Source organism: Malania oleifera, chromosome 1 (genome assembly GCF_029873635.1).
Source record: "Malania oleifera isolate guangnan ecotype guangnan chromosome 1, ASM2987363v1, whole genome shotgun sequence".
Classification (NCBI taxonomy): Eukaryota; Viridiplantae; Streptophyta; class Magnoliopsida; order Santalales; family Ximeniaceae; genus Malania; species Malania oleifera.
Genome location: NC_080417.1, coordinates 153,561,961 through 153,578,303, shown reverse-complemented (window position 1 = coordinate 153,578,303; position 16,343 = coordinate 153,561,961). Strand labels below are relative to the sequence as shown.

Below are 16,343 nucleotides of genomic sequence, written 5' to 3'. Positions count from 1 at the left end.
AGCTTCTAGATTCCAAAGCTTCTCTCCATAATTCTAACTCAGCCTTTACTCCATCCATAGTTTCGTCAATCAATACAATATCATCTGCAAACAACATACACCATGGAACCTCCTTTTGAATACTCTTAGTCAATTGGTCCATCACTAAAGCAAAAAGATAAGGACTTAAAGCAGATCCTTGATGTACACCTATGGTAATTAGTGTCATAATGATTACGAATAAAACAAAATAAAATAAAAATGTCTTCACCTTCATAATCATCCCACAATCTTTTTTTTGCCTCTAAGAGAAGCCCCGCAAGTTGCTCACCTCCTCTTCCTTCTCCTCCTTTGCTTCCACGACGATAACATTGGCAATATTGGAAGCATGTCATGGTGTAACTTAGATCTAGCTACTTTTTTTTTTTCATCTAATTTAGAAATAAATAAATGATGTAAATATATAATACAACATAATATAATAAACAAAATATATGTTTTCAAATAAAAAATGTGTTCAAATATGATTAACTTAAACATATGTATGTCAAGGTGGCACCCATGCTGCCACGCAAGCCAAAAAATGATTTCTACCTATGTACATGTGACACAGGTTCATTCAAATAGGATGAAACAAGGATTTAAAAAATAAAATAAAATCGTAGTTAGTGACTTTAGTGCACAAATTAAAATTTAGTAGTATCAAAATTTTTAGTTAAGAACTCAATGATCACAGGTGCATTTTACCCCCATAATATACCATCACTGAAATTTGTTGCACAATTTTTTTTAATGGGTAGCAAAAATATATAGATCTTAAGATAAAAGATATTTCACTTAACTATATCTAATGACCTTGACACCACAACTATATAGTATTCTTTTTTGTATGAAATTAAATTAGGAAGATGTGCTCTCCCATCTTGGAATGCCTATTTTTTTGTAATGATGTGGCTACTCTAAATACAATAAAAAAATAGGAGTAGATATTTTTAAATTTGAGCTTATTTGATTTTCAACAAATACATCATTTTCAAAAAAATATTAAAAAATATTTCACTATTTTTTTAACGCACAAACTTATACAATGATTAAAAAATATATTTGCTATGCATGTGAAGTCTGTGTCTATATTTTACAATTGTAATTTTTTTTTAATTTCTAAAATAATTTTGACACTATTTGTATAAAAAAAATTATAAACTTTAATGATTAAAATGAAAAATACCTTATTAAAGTTAGTATGAAATTATTATACATATTTTTTAAGATCTAGTAGAGGAGCCCATTGATTTAAACTTTAACTTTGTAAAGCCTTTGAGACAAAGTTATAAGATTTTTAATGAGCAAAATAGACAATATTTCACTCAAATTAACCCTAAACCCTTAAATAATAATGGCAAATGATAAATGCAAAGCAAAAACCTCCTGAAAAGGGGAAGGATAAAGTACCGGGACGGTGACCCGATCCTCATCTCACAGCAGTTTTGTACTTCAACCCGAAATTTGAAATCCAAGGAAGCGGCTTTCTTGTTCGTTCTTCTTTTTCTTTTTTTCTCTCTCGGCCGGTTCGATCCGTTCCTCTTTCTTCAGAACTTTCGGGCGATTCATTCTTTCATGTTCCTGTTCGAAAAATGTCCACGATCGAGAAGCTCTTCGTTCAGATATTCGAGAGAAAGCAGTGGATAATCGACCAAGTCAAGCACCAAACGGAGTTGCACGAGCAACACCTCGCCTCCAAACTTCTCATCGAAGGATTCCGCCCTCCTCCATGGCTCCTCAGCGCTGCGTTTCCCTCTCAAACTTCAGATCCCAAAGGTACTGTCTCACATTGTATATCTTCATGTTTGTGTTTAGGGTTCTGGTTCATTTCTTGGTTCATTTCTTCTAATTAAAAGTAATGGGAGATGCGTTGCCACTACGTGGTTCAGTTAGGGTTTAATTTGGGCGTTTGTTGGTGGAAAACATAACTATTTTGTTTGTTTGTTTGTTTTTTTCGTTTTTGGGGGGCGACGAGCTTCGGAGGATTTACCATTTTTTTAAAAAATTAGATTATACACTTCTCTTGTTTGATGAGATAAAAGAAGAATGACATCTAAAATTCTCGGTTTTATGCTCTTTGCTTTTGGCGTTAAGTCATCCTACAAAGTGGTTTTTTTACGCTTTTGTTCAGTTTGATGTCGAAAATCTGTTCAAAATGCGATTTCTTTCTTTGAATTCCCAGAAAAGCTCTAGTTTATGTTTTAAAAACTCCAACTGTATAAAGCATGCGCTGGGTCGTGTTTCCTAAGCCACAATTTGCTTAAATCTACTGTATCTACTGCAAATGGACGGCATGCAAACTCTTGGTTGCTTTGAGTGGAACCTGTTTAAACCAGCTTTTTCTGAGTCTTGGAAGCGCTGGCCTACAAGGGGAGGGGGCTAGTCATTCTTCACTGGAGTTATGCTGTTGAAGTATTAACTGGAAATAGAGACTGCAACAAGGCTAACATATAAAAGATAGTTGGTTTCGGGTATAAAGTTTTCAACAGTATGACAAAAAAATTTACTTTTCCCAAAAAAATATTAAAACAGAAATGACTAAATTGATGGTTAAGAACTTAATGTACAGGGCATATCTCAAAGGCATTTCAAGTCCAAAAGGCTTCCACAAAGTGTACGATATGCTGTAACTTATCCTCTGCCACTTGTATAACATATTAGCAATATCTATTTTTTGTCAATGTCTTTGCAGATTTGAAGAAAGAAGAGCTGATCTCGGGAATTCTGCTCACACATCCACGACCTGCAGCCTCGTATTCAGATGTTCAGTGTTCTATATACAACAACCCAGTTGTTGCAGTTGCTACTGAGGAGTTTTCAGGTGGTTTAATTGTGGGAAAATGTGCCGCTAACAATGATCTCGAAGCAGAAGATATATCAACAGTTGTGCCCCAAAGCCCTGTTGATGATATTGGAGGTGCCTTTAATGGCGTTCCAAATCCAGAGACTAGTGCTAACTCTCCGCAACATAGAACAGATGCAAGCATCTCTGAAATCTGCCCTGAGCTTCATCAATCACTGGCAAGGATGCAAAGGTCAAGGTCAAGACAAAGAGCTCTGGAGCTTCGCAGCAGTGCAAAAGCAGGAGTTAAGAGCCGTTCAAGTGATTTAAAGAGCCCTAGTATTGATTCTAGAGGAATCTCAGGGTCTAGAATGTCCTTCCAGCAGCCTAACTATGCTATTGAGTCAGTGGGATATGCCAAACCTTCTGACATCTCTAATGAGAGCTGTGGAGCGAGGGAAGGAAAGATAGTAGATTGCCAGAGCAAGGAAGAAGATGGCACACATTCTGGTAGAATTGCAAAATCTGAAAGTTCTTGCAAGCAGCCCAAAAATGAGAAGAAGAGCGTGAGAATGGATTGCTCTTCTGATATTGCCAGGGAAAGTGGTATGCTAGAACAGTCTTTTGTTAAATCAACGCAACAAGCAAACCGTACTGATGAAATGGCCAATATTTTTTATAACAATAATGAAAGCTGTGGAGTGAGAGGGAAAAAAAAAAGAGATTTCCAGAGCAAGGAAAAAGGAAACAGCATCTATGGTGGTGCAACTGCAAGATCTAGGCATTCTTACCTGAATCCCAACTGTTTGGATGAACATTTGAGGCTGGATAAATCTGCTATGGTTGAGGAAGGTGGCAATGTCACTGAAAGTTCTGGAGTGAGAGAAGTGCAAATTAAAGACTTCCAAGGCAAGGAAAAGAGCAATATTTATTGTGGTCGAGTTACAAGATCAAGAAGTTCTCACCAACAATCTACTAGAGAGTTTCTGAAACTGCATGATTCTTTTAATTGTGTCAATGATTTATCTGAGTTATCTTCCTCCAATCCAACTTTGAATCTGGACACCTCTCCTTTCACTGCCAAGGGAGAGGGTGTTACACTTGTACAGCCTGAAGGTGAATCAGTGCAACTGTCTCAAACTTCAAATTGTATCGGGAAAGATGTCCATCCTCAGAACGCACTGACCACTCAAATTTCTGCAGGAAGGTTTTCATCAACTCCGAAGGGTTTAGACTTACATTCAGTGCGTGAAGAAGAGCACCCGCCTGAGGGAAATGTTTTGGATGATCATGCTGGTGCAGATAAAAGATTACAAACTACTCATAGTACAAAGAGCGTATTAAATCTAGACAACTTCAATATTTCAGATTGTAGAGTTACTGAGTCTATATCTGCTGCACCTAGAAAATCTCCCTTAGTAGAACCACAGATCAGCTCTGAAGGAAATGTCATGGAAAAAGTGTCAGGTACGCAAGTAAATGTCATGCCTGGTCCAGACTCTCCAAATGTTGTTCGGGAAAGATTTACTGCAACTTCAGACTGTGACATAATTATGCCCAAGCAACTTAATTTTGATGATGCGGAAGACTGTAGTTTGAATTATTCTGATACTGCATTGGAAAAGAACAGACAGGACAGAACACTGGAGATGAGACGACTTACCTTGTTGAAGCCTGCAGAATCTCTGAATGAACTAACACCTGGAAGCTGCCATAAAAAAGGCCATTTGTTGTCAGAGAAGTTATCGCTCGAGGGGCAGGAAGTTTTGAGCGAACGAGAGGAGGCTTTGAGGGGATTTGCTGAAGCCCATGCACAGACGACAGATGAAGCTGGGATAAGTAATTTAGGACGTGATCTTTGCATTGATTCATTTGCAAGAACTTCAAATTTATTTGCTGTGTCATCAGTGAAAGAAGCATCTGATGTGCAAGAAGACGTGACACTTCATATGTCACTAGAATTTGACAAAAGCTCAGAACGGACTTCTTTGATAGATCATTCACCTAATTTACATGTTGCTAGAAACAATTCGTTGGGAAGCCTGCCAGAAAAAGTAATGGATTCCATTTTATCTAATGTAGATGAAGATAGAAGGATTGATTTTTCTTCTGAACAGAATTCTGGGGAGCTTGATGGAACTTGTACTGCACAAAGTGTTTCAGAAGTCATTGAACTTGAGAACCGTGGTGGTCCTAAAAAACCAGCTGACTCTGATTTTGACAAGGTTATTGAATCTGACATTATTATTGTTCCACCTGTATCTTCGGGAGATCTTGCAGCAAAGATTCCTATTGCATTTGTGGATGAGATGAGGGGTAATGTTGCTGAGCAGAAAATGACATTGGGCATTGCACCATATGAAAAAGAAAATGAAGTAACAACTGACTTCTTTGGGACCTATATTTGCAATGGTAAGGATGTTGCATGTTCTGAACCAAGTGATTCTCATATTGCAGAGAAATCCATACGAGTAGGAAGAATGTTGAGCACTGAAATGGATGGTTCATGGCCTCAGTATAAGCGGAGAAGGATTGAAGGTCAACTAACTAATTTCTTTTCCGCTTCCCAGAGCTCGAGGGTAAAACGGCATCAGAGTATTCTCGGGGATGTGGCAAATAGATACTTGAACAGTGTAGTAGGCAATTCAGAGGCTTTTCCGAATTCGCAGAACTATCCTCTTTCTAATGAGGTGGATGTTTCACAATTAAATGTCAATCAGAGAACCAGTTTAGGAATTCATCAGAACATAACATGCCACATGAATGAAGGTTTTGAATATTTTCCTGAGCTGCCAGAAGAGGTAATTTTTTTGTTTTTCCTTTAGTGAATTAGGCTGTTGTTTGTTGGAAAAAAAGTTTAATGAGGACTCCTGTGATATATTTTGCTCCTTAACTAGTTGCCAACTAATGGGGTTAGTTAAGTTGGTTTGACTTCCATTTGAGGAAAGCCCTATGTTTGGGAGGGGTATTGGATTTGGATTTGTGTGGATTTGGACAAAATTTTATATAAAATTGTTCAGAATTTTGTCCGGATCTGCCCAAATCCAAATCCAAGGCCTGAAATCCATCCTCACAAATGCAGGGTCAGTAAATTGTGATCTTTGGGCTGTATGTTGGATGTACATTGATTAACTGACCCTTCTAGGAGGTTGCTGAGAAAAAAAGGGTCTCAGCACATGATCATAATTCTGTGTTTATTATTTATTAGCCACACTTGAATTTTTTTAGTAAATATCAGATACCTCATCATGTGATTTACAATCACAGTTGCCCATATCTTTGACAATATCACTGATGATATTACTTCAAATATGTGGTCTTGATTGTGAACATAATGACATTAACAAAAATCAACAGTCAGTGCAGAAAACCTCCCCGCCAATCAAGGGGCCTTGGGAAGGTGTGGTATATGCAGTCTTACCTCAACATTTAGCGAGGTTGTTTTTGTGACTTGATAAATAATGTATAAATCATCTTGAATCCAATCAGAATGTTATTTAGCTGATAATCTTGAAATTGCTTTCAGTAGTATTCCTGAAACACCAGTAGAGCTTGTTTCTTTTAATATTGAATTTCATTTAACTGATTCACAGGGCATGTGGATCTTGTCAATGGTAGATGACAAATTCTCTCTCTCTCTCTCTCTCTCTCTCTCTCTCTACATAGACAAACATGTTATATTCATATCCAACTGATCCATTATATAAAGATGCTGTCAAACATAATGTGCTTTTGCATGAACTTATTGAGGATATCTGAGAGGTTGTGTAAATTGCTTTTAGATTATTGATTTGCATACATGATTCTTTGTTTACTCATAAGCATTTAAATGTTTTGGGTTGATTATTTTATATTGCTTACATTGCATTTCTGTTATATGCATGACTGTAGTTTATCATTCTGTTTAGCAGGATGGATTTGGTGTGGAAGGGATACATAAAAGTGTAAATTTGACCAATCAGGCAGCTGGAGATTCTCAGGTTTGCTTGGAGCAAGTGAGACAGGAAGATCCAACTAGCACTATTCGTGGTGTAAGAAGACAGTTTGCTGCAGGTGGTATCCAAGATTTGTTGCATTCTGAAGATCAACTTAATCTTGGAAGTGAAGAGTTGTCTTCTGCTGAAATAATTTCCCACATGAGAGAAGATGACTTATTTTCGAACTGTTCGGTTGGGTCTCCTAATAACTCACACGTGGACTTGACCAGTGTTGATCAAAGCATGCCTGTATTTGAGGGTTTTGTTATGCACATGGAGAATGGACAGCCATGTATTGTAAGAGACGAGATCAGCTTTGATGAATTGAACCTTCCAAATTCTGCAATAGAACGTGCTACTGTTCTGGAGCAGCTTTGCAGATCAGCTAGCATGCAGACCCCATTATCCCATTTTTCCAATACATACGGGTTTCATAGAATGCCAGATGTATGCCAGTCTGTTCCAAATGGGCTTCTAGAGCACAAGGACATGGGAAAAACCCTTCATTTAAATGGTGATTCTGATAAGCAAATTGAGGAATGTCATGGTTGCCTGAATGGGGAGGTTTGTTCTTTTCATGGGAGGTCAAAATCTTGCAAACCATTTTCTAGTGCCCGATTTGTTTGGGATACCAGCAAACCTTATTCATCTCCTGCTGGAAAGCTATGGGAAGGAATCACATTTAAATCTGGCAGTTCAGGGAAGCGAGGAAGCTTAAATCCAGAGCTTGCCTGCTTCACAATCAGGGAAGAAGAAACTGGGAATACAGATGAGGTTGTTGATACATTCCAACAAGAGAACGGTGGACTGGATATGGAAAACACTACCAAAATAAAATCACTTACTGACATTAAACAAGAATGCGCAAACCCTCCTGCATTGATTTCTGCAGCCGAGATATTCCCTGATAGAGTTAGTCTCGATTCTGTCAGTACTGAAATCAGTTTCACTGGAACTCATAATGGGGTCAAGCAGAAGCTTCGAAACCACTACAGAGGCAAGAAAAGATGTACAAATGAGGGCAAAGAAAACCTGAATTTTTCTGCCAGTACAAATGGTGTTAAGAAGGTGACTGCATCTCTTCGTGCGAGGGTTAGTAAGAAAAAATTATCGCAAAAAACTAGTTTGAGAAACAAAGGCCCAAGTTTGTTAGAAAGGGACTCTAAATGTAACAACATAGTGTCCAATATCGCTTCCTTTATTCCGCTTGTTCAGCAAAAACAGGCTGCTGCTGTTGTTACAGGTATCTTCTTTCTTCTTGATAATGACTTTTCTTTCTATGACAATTGAATATTTACTATAAATGTTAATCTTCCACTCACGATTAGCTTTAACATTGAATGACAGGCACATATTTCAAGGATTAGTCCAAGGTTCACATTTCACTTTTGGTTTTGCCTGGATTTATGCTGTTGACTCTTGTTGTGCTGGTCATGTGGCTGGACATTAACAAATTTGTTCATTCAAGCCCTATTTCATTTTTTTTTTTTTAAAGAATTTAACTGAAATTGCTTTATGGTTCAGAATGTTTGGCAACTAAGAAACAACATGTAGAAAAAGTGAAAGTTGCCGAAATGTGAATGTTAAGGTGAATGAATGGTATAACATTAAAATATAAACTCAGGAATGAGGATATACACAATAATTTAGGCATAACACCGGTTGAAGACAAGATAAGGGAGCTACAACTTAGATAGTTTGGGCATTTGAAACGCAGACCTAGTAGAGTACATGTGAGGAGGAGTGGATTAGTTATTGTTTCTGGAATGAAAAGGATAGGGGTAGACCTAAAATAATTTAGAATGAGATAGTAAGGATTTAATAGCCCCTAATCTAGTAGAGGAAAATGCTCTTGATCGGGTGAATTGGAGAAAATGAATTTATTTAGCTGACCCTACCCAATGGGACTTAATGCTTCTTCTTGTTGTAGTAGGTCTAGCACTAATTCAGACACCTTTATGTTTTCCTACTTTAAAATCCTCCACACTCTCCTTCCTTCTCTAGCTTCACTTGTTCTAAATTTTATTTATTTATATATTGCAATCTAGAGTAAGGCTAAAAGAGAAAGTGTTCTACGAAATGGCAATACTGTTCACAGTGTCTTACGAAGCAACCCCAAATGGTGTTATTCTGAGGAATGCTCATGTGAAGTGGCTTGAACATTTATGAGGTGAAAATGTACTCAGTTGGAATTGATACAAAATTGCAATGACAGGATCAGTTCATGATGCTACCCCAAGACTTGAATGAGGCATGATGAAGCTGTACATATTTGCTTAATCATGGCCAGCTTTTTATTTTGAATAATTTTTGTGCAACCAATTATGCAGCTCAAAGGAGGCCAAGCCAAAAATGTGGGAGCACCTTTATTTTTTTTAATGTTATCCCACTTCTAATATTTATAGATATATTATATTTTGAGGATATATGAGATGTCTATAGACATGCATATATCATGAAGCAATAAAGAATGTTTCTAATTTATTCAAAATATCAAAAAAATTTCATATTTACATGCGCAAAAATATATTCTAAGTTCTGCCATGGCGCAACTGTTTAGTATAAATGTCTTGGCCTAACTCCAATGATTAATTCTGCTTTGGTCCATTGAGCCTCATGGTTTAGCTCCATAAAAGTCACCTCATGACGTTGAAGGCTAAACCGTCATTATATGGCTAAGATCTCCCTACTGTACACCTGCAGGATTGTGATGGGTGTTGATCTTATATTAGCCATGGTCTCCCTAGTACATGCCTGTTGAGATATCGTGACATATGCAAAGCTGTAATTTCAAATATGTATGGTTGCAAGCATGCCATGCTAAATGAATATGCATCTGACTATCAGAATTGGGTCCCTGCAACATTTTGTTTCTTTGTTGGTTGTACAGGGTATATCTTCTGAACATGGATTAGTTATGTCTTTAAGATTTCTAGTTTATTTCAGCACTGGTTGTGTTGTCTTGTAGGGAAGAGGGACATCAAAGTGAAGGCTCTGGAGGCTGCTGAGGCTGCAAAACGCCTTGAAGAAAAAAGAGAGAATGAACGTAAGATGAAGAAGGAAGCATTGAAGCTTGAGCGATCAAGATTGGAGCAAGAAAAGCAATTGGAACAAATCAAGAAAAAGAAAGAAGTGGAACGAAAGAAAAAAGAAGCTGATATGGCAGCGAAGAAAAGACTGAGGGAAGATGAAGAAAGGAAAGAGAAGGGAAGAAAAAGAAAATGCATCGAAGAAGCACGGAGACGCCAGAGAGAAGATACGGAGAAACTGCCTGCTGACAAAGGGGAGAGCCAAACCATGGTAACAATCCTCCTGCATTAATTCACTTCTTTGATTTTTCTGCTTACTGTATGGTTGTAGGACCACTTATGAGCTATGTGTTATAGGATGAGGTACAACACGAAAGGAAGGAATCAGACAATGAAATAGGCAAGCAAGAGAATGCTGAAAAAGAAAGGTTTGAAGACACTGTTGGGAGAATGCCAGATTCTGACCTGAACCTAAGACAGTTGTCTATAAGTGATGCTGCAAGAGGAAGTTTTGTGATTGAACATTGTGGTGATATTGAAAAGGTAAATTTTCTATCCTTCCCCCCTTCTATCTATTTAACTTTTTAATGTTTTTGAACCTTAAAATCCTTCAGCTTCATGTTACTAGGACTTGGTAATGGATACAGAAATTGTGATAGTTTTGTGCATGAAGCTTGAAATCTGACTACCTTCAATGGTCTGGCCTTTAATGTAAGAGAATTGCTGTGAACTTTTCAGTGTCAACAACAGAGGGGGTCATATGATTTTGTCTGAACGGCAGTTGTGAAGTTGTTTTTAGTTAGGGTTTGGAACACAGCGAGGGTATGGAAGGTTGGCCTGATCGAATCTAATTATGGTTACTGTTGGTTTGAGTTATTTCGTTACCATTATAAAAAAATATATAGGAAATAGTTACTACTCTTAGTGGAGTCCATCTATGCAAGGATAGATTATGGATAAAGAAGAGGTGGATTTTGTTGGCTTTTCAAAGGCAATTGGTGCAATTATTGATGGGTTAGAGTGATTTGTAGAGATTTCCTATTTAATTATTTCTCCTACCAAGTAATAAGCTTGAATTTATATTAGGCTTTTCTTAAGCAGCATGAACTAACTTGTGCTGAGGATTTCTTGCATTTCCTCAGGTAATGAGCAACTTGGAGAAAACAATTCCAAATGATACCACCATTGTTAATACAATTCGAGAACAATCATATGAGATTTCCCCTTATCAAAGCTCAGAGGATGAAGAGGAAGAAGAGGATGATGTGCCAAATGAAAAATTTATCCCTTCATGGTCCAGGTCTGTGCTTCGATCTTATTCTTACAAATGAAATAGGGTCGTGTTAAGGGTTGACATGTAGTTATGCCAGTCAATATGGATGTGCCTTGCATAGCCAAATATCACACTCTGGATTATGATATAAGATTTTGCATGTTTCAACTGAGCATGTCATGATAGTACATTCGTGAGTTTTCTGTGCTTCATGCAGTGAAAGTAGCCTGGCTCAGGCTGTATACTGCCAGCAAAGAGTAGACCCTGATGTGATATTCCCTATAGAAAGCTTTTGCCCTATTTCTGAAGGTAATTCACATAGTTATTCTAAACCGTGGAACTTTGTTAGCTATGCTGAACTGAAGAATTATTATTGGCTTGGATCTAAAGAATGTATCTATTTCAAATGCAGTTTTGTCTCAAAAACAACGGCTAGCATGACTGGAATTAGTTGGATGTGTTGCCTGCATTCCATGAAATCAAGAATATTTCGTCGGGCATGACACTGTTAAGTCAGGGTAATCTCTCTCTCTCTCTCTCTCTCTCACACACACACACACACACACAATAATGGATATCCCCTGCTGGCTCAGTTAACTTGATAGCATTATGTGTTAGGGATGCATCAACGTTTAGTCCAAATAAGTTTTAGGAAAACAAAATGAAATATACCATGTCTGATCGAAAATTTGTTATAAGTACCATCATGATAATCGGGTTGTTACTTGACTGTAAAATTTGCCAAAATGACTTATGGAGGAGTGATAGTTGATTACCTCAGATACCTAATTTTTAGTATGTGCATGTGAGCATAAAATGCATGTTGGTTTTCTTTGCTGAAGTAACGGATTTTTTCTTTTGTTGCAATTTCCTGAAGAACATTTTTGGATGAATTCATTAGAATGAAACTTCTTGGTGATAGAAGTTCCTTCCCGGCTCCTGTATATACCTGTTGTACCATTAGATTTCTTTTCTCAAATGGAGCAGAGTTCACAAGACTGACGGCCACTGGTTAGATATTCTTTTTCAAATCAAGTAAAGGTTGAAAGTTCGACCGCCAACAGGGAGTGCCTTTCTGCTGCCGTGCTGTTTATTGTTGTTTCCATTGGATTAGAGGGAGTAGAAATGACAAACTAACTGCAGCTCAAAATTTTGAGACAAGAATTCAAGAACAAATTGGTGATAAAACAGCCCTTTGAAGATGCATCTTTGTTTTTTTATCAACCGTTAGCTGCTTTGTTGTGCAGCATGTTGTAAAATTGATTCGATTACAAATTCGAAAGTTGTATGATATTCTTGAAATGGTTTAAGCTCGTCTAAAAGCACAAATTCTAGGGTGTGCCTCGAATAATGGTATGAATTTATGCCTATTAACCTCTATTGAATCCATCTGTATCGCAGAAGTCTGAACAGTTTAGGTGAAGTTCGAACACCCTTGAACTTGATTCAGTCTTGCAATATTATTGGGTGTGGTAGGTCGTTATATGTTGACCGATTGAGATTCTTTGTAACGTGTTTTCATTATTTGTAACTTCATAATTTATTTTTCTCACAGCTGCAGAGATCCAAGGTAAATGAGTTGATTACATGACAAGGTAAAAAAGGGTAAGACGATTGGGTCATATGGAATGAGGACACTCAGGACAGGAAGAACTATACAATTATGTCTCCTGTCCGTTCTTTGTAGGTTGTACCTGTACATGTGAAATGTGGGCCAAGGTCTACATATTTTTCAGCACACCTAAGTTTGTGAAAAGTAGTTTTCATTTTTTTATTTTGGTATTTTAAAGAATTACAGAAAAAATCAACTATTTTTTTTTGTAGTTTTGCAATATTTGTATAAAAATAATAAAAAGTTGACACTAATTGCTTGTTGAAATAATTTTATTTTTATTTTCTGGGTTTTCAAATAATTATTGATTCGCGACCTTGTTTTTTAATTTATAAAATTTACATAGGAAAGTTGAAAACTATATATTTTTTTATTTTTTATTTCTAACGATAGAATTTGGATCTTAAAATTGCATTGAATTTCTTTTAAATGCTCTTCACAAAATTGATGTTTACACAAAATTTTGAACAAATGTAACAACTTGATCTTTATAATTGTTTTAAATATAAAAGTAAAAAATAAAAATTATTTTGCACAACTAACAAAGCTATTTTTTTTATCATATTTTTAATATAAATTTTGAAAAACTAAATATCTAAAAAATGAAAATAAGATAATCAAAATTATTATTTACAATTAACAGATTACAAGTCTCAAATTTAAATTTTGAATGAGGTGAGAAGAGAGATATGGGCTATCAGAACAGGTTACGCTTACATAATAATAATAATAATAATAATAATAATAAAAAATAATAGCCTCTTAGGCATAAGCTCGGATGGTAAGGACAAGTTTGAGGCTGGCCGCTTGACAGGATAAACTCAAGTTTGAACTTTGTCGGTTGAATGTATATCTGTGATTTACATCCTACACAGGTGAAGAGCATCGTTGGCTTAGGCATAGGACTAGTTCGAGGGTGGCACCCAATGATTCCGCGACACCTGTAATCAAAAATTAAATATAAAAATAATAAAAATATAAATAAATAAATAAATAAAGGTATTTCTTTCCTGCCGGTCTTTGGTCAGCATGTTGCAACGGCTGTGTTGAAAAAAGGGCCTGGGAATTTGGGGCCCATAATCACATCCACTTGGCACTCCTCTAATGAGAAGCCCCAAGTTTTCTGCAATAAAATGATGCCACGTAGATTTTATTTTAACACATGCTCACGTGGAATTTATTTGAATCATTTATTATATTTTGTTCAAAATAGAAGTTTAACATGATAGTTAACTAAATTTTCTGTCTTTAATATAATTGGTTTTTGCTCATTTTCCCGAAGTTGCCAACTGCCCAAAGAAAAGGTAGTATGCAATAAAGTGATCTTTTTATTATATATTTAATAAAATGATAAAAAGATTTTAGGTATTGTGACCACACCAATCATTTTGACAAGAAAAAAAATCTCCATTGTCAAAAACTATCACCCAACCCTTATAATTAAGGTTTCTTCGACGAGTTTGACTCTATATGTCTTTGCAATTTTGAATTTTAAAACACTCTTAAAGAGTTTAAATTTAGTGTGAAAGGAGATGAATGTTTGAACTCGGGCGATGAATTTTGTGTAAAGGAGATGAACTTTTAAAGCACTCTTAATTGTAATGAGAGCTATAGGGGCAATTTAGGTATTTCAGGAGGTGGAATAATTATTTGAGACTGTCATGATACGGTGATAGCGATTTTTTTAAAATATTTTGGTAATGGTACGAATAATAGTACGAAATAAAAAGCAATTCTAGAAGGAATTTGTTTATACAAACGATTTCAATATTTTAATATGATTATTGAAAGTGACTAACAAATTATTGTTGATTGGGTTCGAAAAGATAGATCTACCTTGTGGTATCTTTGAGATTTTTGGGAAAATCTCATGGTGGAGTTAGAAGAAGTGAATTTCATGGTGATCCATCAATATAGGGAAGCCAATAGTGTGATTGATTTTATCATTAGAAAAGGAGAAATGAGAAGCAATGTCATTTATGAAGAACAATATCTTTTACCACGTTTTCTGAAAGGAATTTTTTAGGTGGATATATTGGGTCTCACTTCATTTCGTCATTAGTTCATCCTCTCGATTTTTGTTTGGTGGGTTTAGATTTGTTTAAAGTTTTTTTGTTTTTATCTAGGCCTAATTAGATTTGTTTCTTATTTAGTATTGTTTGGATTTGTAGTCCTGATTTGCCTGATTGTTAGTATTGTTTTTATGAGAGCTTTTATTTTTTTATTTGTAATCTCCCAATACTTGTCTTGTAACCATGGTATTCCTCCACCAAAAGTGAGGACATATTAATAAAGATTGTATTTTTTTTTTTCTAAAAAGATGAATGTTTGAACTCGATTAAAAATGAAAATTATTACTTGACATTTTTGTGTCTTAAAAATAAAAAAAATACTCACAAGATTAACATTAATGTATTATTTTAATTATTTATATGGTTTAAATAATCACACACATAAAAATAGGCCGTTAAAGCAAAAGTTTCATAAAGTCAATGAAAAGTTGCAACTTGCAAAATAGTTGGATTATTATTATATATAGTATGCATTAAATATTCTTTAGATAGATATTATATGTTACTATTGAGTTGTTTTTTAATTCACTTATCATGGTATGTCAAAGTAGAATGGAATGTAAATTTATATGACAAATATGTATAATTATAAAAACCAATTCCGTTTTATTTGATTTCATTCTTGTTTACAAACAAATCATTATTAAATATTACTTAGATTATTGTATCTTGCGTCTTTAAGAAATATATATATATACATATGGGTTTATTTAGTCTTCTCTTACGTAAAGATTGAATTTTTTAATTTAATTAAAATTTTTGTATCAAATAAATAATATTTAAAACTTTGTTGCCCATAGAATTGTTAGCACCAAAGGAGTCCATAAGTAATCTTGATACACATATGTGAGCACCAATTTGATCCAAAAGTTTAAGCTTATTGGGTCTTGGGTCCAACAATATATATAAGCACCCATCATCCACTCAATTTTTTCAAAGTGTGACAAACTCACAAGTGTAATCCTCAACAATCTTCCCCTCACTTGTGATGTAAAGACCCAAACCCTAAAAATAAATAAGGAAAGGAAAGAGGGGAGTTTAGCAGGTTTCGTCGACAAAGTACATGTTCTCATCAACGAAGGCCCTTTTGAGGTTCGTTGCCGAAATTTAGAGCATCGTCAACGAAGAGATCCAGAGCGAGCGAAAATATCAGACTTAGGGTTAATTGATGAGGCCCTTTTTTCGTCGATGAACGTCCTTATGTGGTTTGTCGACGAAGGCGTCATTTCGTTGATGAATTTTACTAGGTCGAAGGGTCTATAAATAGATTTTCAATTGCTTCATTGTTAAGAAATCAAAATCTCTCTCTCTCTCTCTAGAACCTGCACCCACACTCTCTCTCTCTCTTTGATCTTTCGCCGTTCATTGTCCGTTTCAACGATCGGAAGTTACCACGAGGATCAAAGGACGAATCTCTACGAGTCTAGCGGAGTAGATTCTTGAATTCGGGAAAAAGTTAGGGTTTGGTTTTCGAATGTCTTGGGTGTTTTTCAGGAAATAGGTAAGGGGGTTAAGTTAATGCAGTATTTTAATGATTTTGAACCGTACAAAATGTTTTTGGAGTAAGTATATTTAGG

General features: G+C 35.8%; 1 protein-coding gene across 5 annotated transcripts; it reads left to right on the top strand.

Annotated features, from left to right (window-relative positions):
• Positions 1-1,446: 1,446 nt before the first annotated feature.
• Positions 1,447-12,542, top strand: LOC131166030 (uncharacterized). Of its 5 annotated transcripts, XM_058124284.1 has the most exons (10): positions 1,507-1,797; positions 2,714-3,919; positions 4,007-5,604; positions 6,715-8,023; positions 9,749-10,080; positions 10,167-10,352; positions 10,952-11,109; positions 11,300-11,391; positions 11,495-11,600; positions 11,960-12,542. In XM_058124284.1, the coding sequence occupies exons 1-9, from the start codon at positions 1,614-1,616 to the stop codon at positions 11,521-11,523; spliced, it is 5,094 nt and encodes a 1,697-aa protein (XP_057980267.1). In that variant the 5' UTR covers positions 1,507-1,613; the 3' UTR covers positions 11,524-11,600; positions 11,960-12,542. The 5 variants fall into 5 exon arrangements, with proteins under 5 accessions (XP_057980236.1, XP_057980267.1, XP_057980258.1 ...); XM_058124253.1 differs by having other exon boundaries at positions 1,447-1,797; positions 2,714-5,604; XM_058124275.1 differs by having other exon boundaries at positions 1,519-1,797; positions 2,714-5,604; positions 12,070-12,542.
• The last annotated feature ends 3,801 nt before the right edge of the window (positions 12,543-16,343 follow it).